The 10,290-nt window shown below is 37.1% G+C and overlaps 1 protein-coding gene across 3 annotated transcripts in view; it reads right to left on the reverse strand.

Annotated features, from left to right (window-relative positions):
* Nucleotides 1-6,050: 6,050 nt before the first annotated feature.
* LOC107587199 (BRCA1-A complex subunit RAP80-like) overlaps nucleotides 6,051-10,290 on the reverse strand; it is a 17,392-nt gene continuing 13,152 nt past the window's right edge. For 2 of the 3 annotated variants that reach the window (XM_016274874.1, XM_016274873.1), the window contains exons 11-19: nucleotides 9,793-9,854; nucleotides 7,769-7,884; nucleotides 7,616-7,671; nucleotides 7,258-7,486; nucleotides 7,020-7,080; nucleotides 6,824-6,911; nucleotides 6,690-6,738; nucleotides 6,556-6,601; nucleotides 6,053-6,459 (exon numbers count right to left, since the gene is read on the reverse strand). In XM_016274874.1, the coding sequence (XP_016130360.1) occupies nucleotides 6,291-6,459; nucleotides 6,556-6,601; nucleotides 6,690-6,738; nucleotides 6,824-6,911; nucleotides 7,020-7,080; nucleotides 7,258-7,486; nucleotides 7,616-7,671; nucleotides 7,769-7,884; nucleotides 9,793-9,854 (876 nt within the window). In that variant the 3' untranslated portion in view covers nucleotides 6,053-6,290. Of the gene's footprint in view, nucleotides 6,460-6,555; nucleotides 6,602-6,689; nucleotides 6,739-6,823; nucleotides 6,912-7,019; nucleotides 7,081-7,257; nucleotides 7,487-7,615; nucleotides 7,672-7,768; nucleotides 7,885-9,792; nucleotides 9,855-10,290 lie in introns of all 3 variants that reach the window. The other variant, XM_016274875.1, reaches the window with a different exon arrangement.

Consider the following 10,290-nt stretch of genomic DNA (forward strand, 5'->3'; position numbering starts at 1 on the left):
TATTAGTGGCAGGAAGCCCAGCTAGGAGGGCAACAGACAAATACAAGCTTTACAATATTGATTGCAAACACTATTGAGAATTTGATTCTTTCCCATAGTTGGAGGCATGTGCAGAACAAATGTCCCCCATCAGTCCTGAGATGACATGTGACAGCAGGAGGTCACACCACCATTGCAAAAAGGGGAAGTCGTGGCCTAATGGTTAGAGAGTCGGACTCGTAACCCAAAGGTTGTGGGTTCGAGTCTTGTACCAGCAGGGATTGTAGGTGGGGGGAGTGAATGTACAGCGCTCTCTCCAACCTTCAATGCCACGACTGAGGCACCCTTGAGCAAGGCACTGACCCCCCGTGTGTGTGTGTGCGCGCACACACTTTGGATGGGTTAAATGCAGAGCACTAATTCCGAGTATGGGTCACCATACTTTAACTCACTCTTGCATTTTTATTCTTCCGGGCTGTTGTAGAATATCTGGTGCATATGAAGCAACTGGATATAGTTTTTCTATTTACAAACCTTAATTTCCCCACTAATTATGTTAAGGGTATTGGTAACCAGTGTTGGGGAAAGTTACTTTTAAAAGTAATGCATTACAATATTGCGTTACTCCCTAAAAAAGTAACTTATTACGTTACTTAGTTACTTTTTATGGAAAGTAATGCGTTACGTTACTTTTGAGTTACTTTTTAAATCTGGGCAGGGCTTGCTTGTTTGTTTTTAATATAAAAAAGTTCATCTTTTACAAACATAAAAGCCTTTTCATGAGAAAAGTGAAATGAATACGCCTCAGGCTGAAGGAAATGTAAATTCACGTCTGTACAGTAGAGGGCGCAGCGCAAACAAATCGCATGAAGAATATGACGCAGGAGAAGAAAGTTCAACACTATTCAGCAATAACTAAAATCAAACACAAATGTGTCATTTTTGATTATTAGTATGGTTAAATTGGATCATCGAAGGTCAGTAGCAAAGACATTGGTTAATAAAATGGGATTAAATACATAAATGATATTTGTCTTATTTAACATATTTCATTATTGCAGGTTTGTATAATATTCTGAGTTTGCATTTGACTGTTTTTATTCATTTTGAGGAATACTAAATCTGTTTTTGTGCAGGTGAGAGGAGTAAACACATGTTCATATTTAGTCTAGAACTACAGTACGATCATGTTCACACACAACGCTCTGCACTCACTCCTGATTTCTCTCAACATGGCAACCCCAGAGCTGTCAGTCAATACATGGAAACAAAGTAACTGGAGTTACTTATTTGAAAAAGTAACTCAGATATTTCCTTCTAAATGAAAAAGTAATGCGTTACTTTACTAGTTACTTAAAAAAAGTAATCTGATTACGTAACTCGCGTTACTTGTAATGCATTACCCCAACACTGTTGGTAACACTTTATTTGAGGGTCTCTTAACTAGTTGCTTATTAGCATGCATATTACTAGAATATTAGCCATTTATTAGTACTAATTAAGCACATATTAATGCCTTATTCTACATGACCTTATTCAACATCCCTAATCAGTTGATGGGCACCATTGACTTCCATAGTAGGAAAAAAAATACTATAGAAGTCAGTGGTGCCCACCAACGTTTTCCAAAATATCTTCTTTTGTGTTCAACAAAAGAAAGAAACACAAACAGGTTTGGAACAAGTGGAGGGTGAGTAAATGATGACAGAATTTTCATTCTGGAAGTGATCTTATCCAGGAAGCTGGAGCACTCGTCCTCACACTGTGTCTAAAAGACCTCAAAGGGGTGCTGTTACACATTTTTTTGTAAGTGCTAAACTCTGCATGTGTGGATTTGAATCCCATTCTTGCCAGTCGATTTATCCCTAAATGTCTACGAGATAAGAAAGTTGAGAAGTGCTTAGACATTCAACATTCTCTCAATACTGCACTAAAATGTATTTGTAAAGTGCTCTAAAACTGACTTGAAAATTGTGCTGATTTGGAACTGGTACTAACAATTTCTAGAAGTGAAATATACCTACCTTGAGAAAAAAGCATGCTTAATTGTTTTGAATATGCACTTCAAATGCACTGTACTTGCAGATTAAATAATATTCATGAAATAAAAGGCCACTTAAAGAGAGTACACTTTCATTAAATTACATTAAAATTTGTAATGATGTGAAATTAATAGCTTTAGAAGTTAAAAGTACATTTTAAATCATCGTGCTTTAATAAACTTTTGTGGTGCTACATACTAAAGCACATGTAAAGTACTTGATATTGTGTGTAACTGTAGGGTTATTCAATATTACATTTAAAGTTAACATATATTTCAAATGTACTAAATTGCAACTTAATCATTACAAATGTGTCATTTCAAAAAATATGACATACAAGTTTCAATAGAAATTACATTAGAGTATATTCTTGAATTATTCTTCATAAATGTCAAAAATTGACAAACGTCAGTACATTTTGGTAGCACACATATTTCAAAGACAATAGAAGTAATAATGGAATTATATATAAAAAAGTGGGTCAGAAAAGCACTCTTACATTCAACAAATTACATTTAATCTATATTTAACAACAAAACAAAACAACATAGCGATGGTACTTTCGAGTTAAAGCTACTTTAATTTATTTTAAAACTGACCTTGACCTGCATGCTGGAAAACCAAGCTTCTCAGGAAGTTTGTGGCATCCTGAAACCAGATAGCTTAAATATCAACATATATACTGCATCAGTTTTCCTTTCAACACTCTCTTGGCAATGAAATATGAAATATGACACTTTGTGTTTTAGTTTGCAATCTTGCAAGAAATACTGCTCAGTATGAACAACTCATGAGCTTCCTTATTTTTATCAGTTCCCACAAGTCAGAGGAAGAAGCCCTAGAGGCTGCAGGCCAAAGGGATTCTGGGTTACTGCCAAACAGTATGCAGAAGTGTGCTGGGCTGATAGTCTAGTTTGTCAATGAAACAGAACTGGACTTGTTTCACTTTGAATTTCTCTTCAGGAGTACATAAAGTTCATCTGTCTTATTGCTTAAAAATTAAATCCTTTAAGCTAAAACTAAAATCCATTCCAAATTTAACAACACAAAAGCCATTGTTTCTGCATTATTCAGAATAAAACACAATATCACATTCACCAACCTGAGCTTTTTCAAAGCATGTTAGGTGATGTAATATACCTATGATGCTTGTGCTTAGAGCTGTGAATCACGCCAACTTTACCCTGATGACAAACTAACACACACACAAACACACACACAGGTTTGTTTTTATGGTTTATGGGGACTCTCCACAGGCGTAATGGTTTTTATACTGTACAAACCGTATTTTCTATTGCCCTACACCAACCCTACCCCTCACAGGAAACTTTCTGCATGTTTAGATTTTCAAAAAAACGAATTCTGAATTATTTATAAGCCTTTTGAATTACGGGAACACTGAAAATGTCCTCATAAATCACCTTCTAGTTGTAATACCTATGTCATACCCATGTTATTATACAAATTTGTGTCCTCATAAACCACATAAACATGCACACACCCACACACCCACACACCCACACACACACAGGTTTGTTTTTGTGAAAAGTGGGGACATCCCATAGGCGTAAGGGTTTTTCTACTGTACAGACCGTATATTCTATTGCCCTACACCAACCCTACCCCTCACAGGAAACTTTGTGCCATTTCAGATTTTCAATACACTCCATTCTGTGTGATTCATAAGCGTTTTGAAAAGTGGGGACATGGGGTAATGTCCTGAAAAGTCACCTTCTCCTTGTAATACCTATGTCATACCTTTGTCATTATACAAATGTATGTCACAAAAACGCGCACGCACACACACACACACGTTTACTTAGCTATCCAAATGGGGACATTACATAGACTTCTATTGTTTTTATATACAGATAGTTATATACTTTTTAACCTAAACCCACCCCTACCCCTCACAGAAAACTTTCTGCATTTTTACAATTTCAAAAAAACGTTGTTTACTTTACTTGTATGCCAGTTTTACAAAAGAGGATTAAAGTGCACATGAATGTTTTATGAATGAACATTAACAATGAACATTTGTAGATTTTACCTTGACTTGAATATAGATGAAATGCTATATACATGTTCTGTTAGCTTGTGAGAACTAATGCATCAACTATTAAAAAACTTAAAATAAATTGGACCTTTTAAATGGTTTTACATTTGGCCCCAACTTTTTATTGTCATTTACAGATACTGGGTCCACAAAAATGTTTTTTTTGTCCATACTTCAGGACATTCTCATGAATCCCTACATAACTGGGTCACAGTTTCAATGAGAACTGTCCCGCAGAGAGACGTCACCCACACCCCCTCACTGTGACATGCATTCCTCGTGTTTCCCTCCATATCCTTTCTTTTCTTCCAGCACATTTGCACCATGATTTACACACGTGCAGGGGCAAAGCAGCAAGACAGACCAATTCAATCATCATCTTTGCTCTTGTCATTTGTTTTAAGGAGTCACGTGACACAGACGCATACAGAAAGCCACTTTCAAGCGCTATATATTTATAAACCACTCAACACGTATATAAAATTGTTGCTGTTTATATATATATTTATATATATATATATATATGAAGAGCTCATTTGCAAAAACCGATAACTTATTTTTCAGAAATCACGTTTTTTTATTGCGCATTCCATGTAATATCAATCAAACTGCAGTTGGGTTGTTTTGATTAAGTAATAATAACTTAAACAAATACAGGTAATTTACCAAATTAAAGTTCATTGAAAGTATGATTTTTTAATACATATTAAAAGTTTTTTTTATTTTTAAATTTTTATAGTAAAAGCAGATAACTCCAACAGTCGTTTTTTGGCAAAAGCAGACAACTCCACATTTTATGTTTTCGAGTTAAAAAAAAAACCACTCGTTTAATCTTTGTAATCTCCTCAGATGACAATATAGATGCCTGACAAACGTTGTTGTGATCATAAACTGTACGGATGGGATTCATTTACACGCAATACACGGAGCTTTTCCCTCACCATTGTAACGCGCTGCTTTTGCAAGGTTCCGTGAAAACGTTTCAGCTTTTATTTTCCTTTTTCGCCCTGAAGATATCACAGGTTCATCAAGTTCGTCGAAATGATCCATCCTCCATCAGTTTTAGTCAGCTGAAATTTCTCTCAGATAGCACGACTTTTCAAAGTGAAAGTAGCCTTGTCACCTGACCTGAATACAGCGCGCTGATTCGCTTAAATTGACTTATCGGCTTCTGTTCAAAAACAAGGGCGCTTGTCGGCTTCTGCAATAAAACGTGAACTCGCGATGCCTTGAAAGTGGACAAAATCGGCTTTTTTGACCAAACATGTTAGGGTTCAGAATCAGATCACGCTATATGTGGAGAATAATGCACGGCAATCAGCTAAGTTTTTTTTTTAAAAAGTGGCGTTTATCGGTTTTTGCAAATTAAATCTTCATATATATAATGTGGTCAGTTAAGTTTATTCAGCACTGGTGGAATAAATTGATCAAAAGTGACAGTAAAAACATAGTTTAAATAAATGCTGTTCTTTTGAAATTCCCATTCATCAAAGAATCATGAAAAAATGTCAGTTTCCACAACAATTTCAAGTAGACAACCCCCCCCCCCCTCCTATTTTTGCTAAATATGTAAGAATGATGTTATTATGCTCACAGCACAGAATGCGAACCATGACTCTTTATGAGCCAAATGAGGTAAAAAAAAAACAAAACAAGGAGTATTCAATAATCAGGCTGGCCGCTGGATGGCCTCTCTTCTTCCAAGTAAATATCATCCGAGACAAATTACAATGAAGAGCTGCAATACACAACTTCCACAAGGTGGTGCTATCACCACACAAATGACTACATACAAATCTGACATGGCTGATCCCAAACTTGCCTACTAAACAGAAACCAGATCAGCATATTAATATTGCATTACTTTATTCCATGTGGCTTAAGTATTTCTAGTTAACCTGTAGTTCATCTGCGTGGGGAAAACTCACCTCATGTAAAACTCCTGATCAAAATGTGAAATTCACCAAGCAATGGTAACTGTGACTGCACCTTGGAGAACCCCCCCCCCCACAAACGATCGCTAGATAGAAATATCAAATTAGACATTTAACAGAAACGTCATGAGGTGGCAGTATCTTTTAATAGACTTTTATATGACAACAAAGACTTAAATAGATACATTTGTGCATTTGTTTTTCATAAAAAGTCATACAAATGGGGAGGCATTGAAAAGCACAGACACAAGTGTTACTAAAAGCACGTTGACAGTGACACTATCTTTTGAATTTTCTCTTTCTTGAGAGTCTTTGGCTGTTCTTAGTGGAGTCAATAAGGCAGTCAGTGTTCTCTGACTGAGGAGTGAAGGCGTTACTGGTACAGGAAGTCATCGCTGAGCAGTCTACACTTTCAGAAGTCCCCATCACCACAGGATCGGCAGGGCCACTGGGGAACCATTCATGTAATAATTAATGCCGATTTGGATAAATGTAAAGGCATATGCACATTCAACATGTTTAGCAAGCAATATTGGAATTGTACCAGTTGCTTGTTGTAGAAACATCAGATGGACCAGGTTCATCAGTGCCTGTGAGTAAAGAACTGCATGTAATAAAAGACCTCATCGATCAAGCTTTATTGACATAAACACTAGAAATGAGAAAAAGATCACACACCAGATGGTCTCCGTTCTGTCCGGTCCAGAGCAGAAAGCAGGCCGTTTTCCTACAAAAGCACTATGTTGTTGACACTTGATACAAACACAATACAAACCCTCTCAGAGAAAGTTGACACTTAAAAATGATGTTACCTGATTAGCTCTTGAGTCTTTCTTTTCGATGCACAAAGTGACATGCTCTGGATACTCCTGGAAACTCCACTTCTCCATCTGTGTTGATCTGCAAAGAAAATTCAATTAAAATGTATCAGGTTTTTTATGACACTATTTTAATTTATCCTCAACATGTTTAATAATCTTTCAATGTTTGAATGTTTGTTGTACCTACTTGCCAGATCGCGGAGTTTCCTCGGTCAAATTTCTTCTGGTCCCTTTCCTTCGGGCAACAACTGCAATAACCCAAAATATTTCACTTCGCTAATTTCTTGACCTATTCCACAAATATCTCAGAGACGATTAACAGCCATGTTGGCGACATAATATTTACATACTGAATTTGACTGGTCGTCTTTCTTACATCTAGTTGCATACTGAAAAGTTAAAAAAGTGCTATTAAGAGAGCTAACCTTGCGATTGCTCTTCCTGGTGGTCTGTTTCGCCATTACATAAAGCTGCGTGCACCTCGATCCTGCCGAGGGGGAAGAGTTGGGAGCACATGGGGCATTCCAGCCTCTTAATGTGAAGAGGAGCTGCCTCTGCTGGACCACTCTCTTGCTCCATCATCTCCTCTTCTACGACAGGAGCACCTCCTCCCTCCTCTACCTCCATCACCTCACTGTCCGCACGAGACTGGGGCTGTGAATGATGGAAGCTCACTTAAAATTATAAGGTCCTATTGAAATTCAGTCTATATGGTCTATTGTGTGAGGTTCCTTGTAGGATGCTGCCTCTGGATTGGAGCAGAGTTGTATGGCGCTACTGTACCTGAGCAGGACTGGTCACCATTAGTTCTGGTGTGCTGTTTTGAGTCATCTGAGTCTCTGTATCAAGAACAATTAACTAAATTACATTTGTACCAGAGGAAAATGTTCCATTATCAACTGAAGGGCACTTTAGTCACTAACTTTGGTCACATACCTGGACAAATTATCTCATCCTCTTCACAATGCTGGTGATTCTGGGCCTCCTCTTCCTCTTGCTGAGCTGAACATTGTATTTGAGTTTCATCTGAAGTATCCCATGGAGCACTTTTCCTGTCAATGAGATGTGTTAGTACAGCTTTATTATACTGTTGTGGTGCTGTGCATCCTTTCTAAAGCTTCGTCACCATCCACTTAAAACACTTTATGGAGTAAATCCCTGTCCATTTTCACTGTATGGAAATCAAAAGCTTAAATATTCTGCCAGGCATTTACCAGAGTAAGGATCGGTCTCGGCACGTTTAAGAGAAATCGGACTGAAAGCTCACTCTGTAGTGTTCGCCTCTCATCAGCAGAAAGAATCAAAAGGCTAGACTAACCTTTGCTTTTTTATTTATTTGGGTCTGATGGGAAGCATTTTGTTTGGCATCAAACTGGGGAAAGACTGAAGCCCAAGTGCATAAAGAAGTCAGTGAAAGGTGGAGGAGGAAATCCCATGGTTTGGGGGATGTTTTGCGCCTCTTATACAGCTACATGGCAGAGTGAATGCAAATGTTTATCAGAACCTCTTTCAGCAACATGCGGTACCTTCCCTGCAAGCATCTCCCAATCAGCCTGCAATTTTCATGCAAGACAATGCCCCCATCACACTGCAAAACGGATAAAGCAGTTCCTTGAAGCCAAGAACATTGAAATAATGAAATGGCGGGCCCACAGTCCTGATCTAATCCCGACTGAAAATTTCTGGAAAGTCCTTGGCGACAAAGTTACGGCTAAGAAACCCACTACAGTTACCAAACTATGGAAGAGAGTGGAAGAAGAGTGGACCAAGATCACACCAACGCAGTGATACTAGTGAGATCCTGTGGCCGCAGATGTGCTGAAGTCATTCAAAGCAGGGGCCTCTACAATTCCTACTAATTTCTGACAGCTGTAACTAGACCTGTCACGATAACAACTTTTTGTTGTGCGATATATTGCCCCAGAAATAATTGCAATAAGCAATATTATTGTCATTTTAAAGACTTTTTAAGAATATTTAGATCATTTAAATTAAGTATCAAAATATTAGATACCTTAAAAAAACTTGAATAAATAGTAAATAAACATTTTCTATCAAAAAGTGCAAGTACAAAAAAAGAAAAATGCACAAAGAACTTGTATGGAGATTTTTCCATCTACAGATTTTTCTGACATTCTTTTCTCTGTAAATGAAGGGTGCACACTATTGCTGAAAAACACAATCACTACTTAGCAGTCAGATGCCCGTATGCACAAAGGCACAGATCCCTAAACAAGACCATATCTGCAGATGATTGAAATGTTTTAAATTTGAACTAGCATCTCATGACTACACCATGTTATGTACGAGAAGCTGCAAAAGACACAGGCGCAAGTGGAATGTACAAAACATGGTGACATACATTTTTTATGTAAATATAATGGGCGATATATTGCGTCACCAAAAATTGTTGAGGTCATGTACATATATTGCACGATAAGTCGATATATTGATTATTGCGACAGGCCTAGCTGTAACCCTCCAAAATTTTAGTTGTAATCTTCTTTCGTGCTACATTGGTTACTGTTCTCTAACTTTGATCACTGTGTTTTCCACAAAATAAAGGTTTTTGTTGCAATGCCTTGGTTATTTTGTCAAACATATTAGTGGAACAGTGGTATACCAACAACAGCTAAAATTCCTTCAAATTTTGAGTGATGACGATTAACAATATTTCAGAAAAAATCAGGTATTTGTAGATTATTCCCTAATATATATATATATATATATATATATAAATCCCTCCATAAAGAGCTGAGATAAGTGATTGCAGCCTTGTTAAATTTGACGCTGACTGTATTTCTGACGTAAGCCCTTCACCCAATTCTTTCCAAGGATGAAATGTGTAACATAAGTGGCTACTTTGGTGGAAATCTAAAAACCAGAGCAACTCAAAACTCTTTTGCTTGTTTTTTTACGTTACTACATCTAAGAGTTAAGCGAACGAGACACTATTTTACCTAAAAGGTTTATTTAAAGTGGCAGTTACAGACTTCTCCTGGGTGAAGAAAGGGGTTTTTTCCTGTTGAGAAAGCAAACAAGATATCAGCAACAGGTGCAGCAACATTCTTAACAACATTGTCTTTGTTCCATATAATAAATGAAGCGTCATCTTGTGGTTTATGATGGTATTACACCAAAACACAAGTCAAAAAAACCTTTATCCTAATGAAACCCAGCCATAGACTTTTTCCTCTTTACTCATAAATGAATGTCTCAGGTAAACTTTAGGCATTCAAAACAAAATATGCCTTTCTACTACAAAACAGGACATCAATTTCATACATGTCCTCTGTAGAGGACACTAGGACATACTGCACGTTTTTTTTTAGACATTTTGGGGAAACAACAAGTGAATAGGGAAATAAATTGTATGCCTCTCTCTGTCTATAAATGTTTATATATATATATATATATATATATATATGTGTGTGTGTGTGTGTGTGTGTGTGCAGGGG

This window comes from Sinocyclocheilus grahami, unplaced genomic scaffold (assembly GCF_001515645.1).
Source record: "Sinocyclocheilus grahami isolate Dianchi unplaced genomic scaffold, SAMN03320097.WGS_v1.1 scaffold91.1, whole genome shotgun sequence".
Lineage (NCBI taxonomy): Eukaryota > Metazoa > Chordata > Actinopteri > Cypriniformes > Cyprinidae > Sinocyclocheilus > Sinocyclocheilus grahami.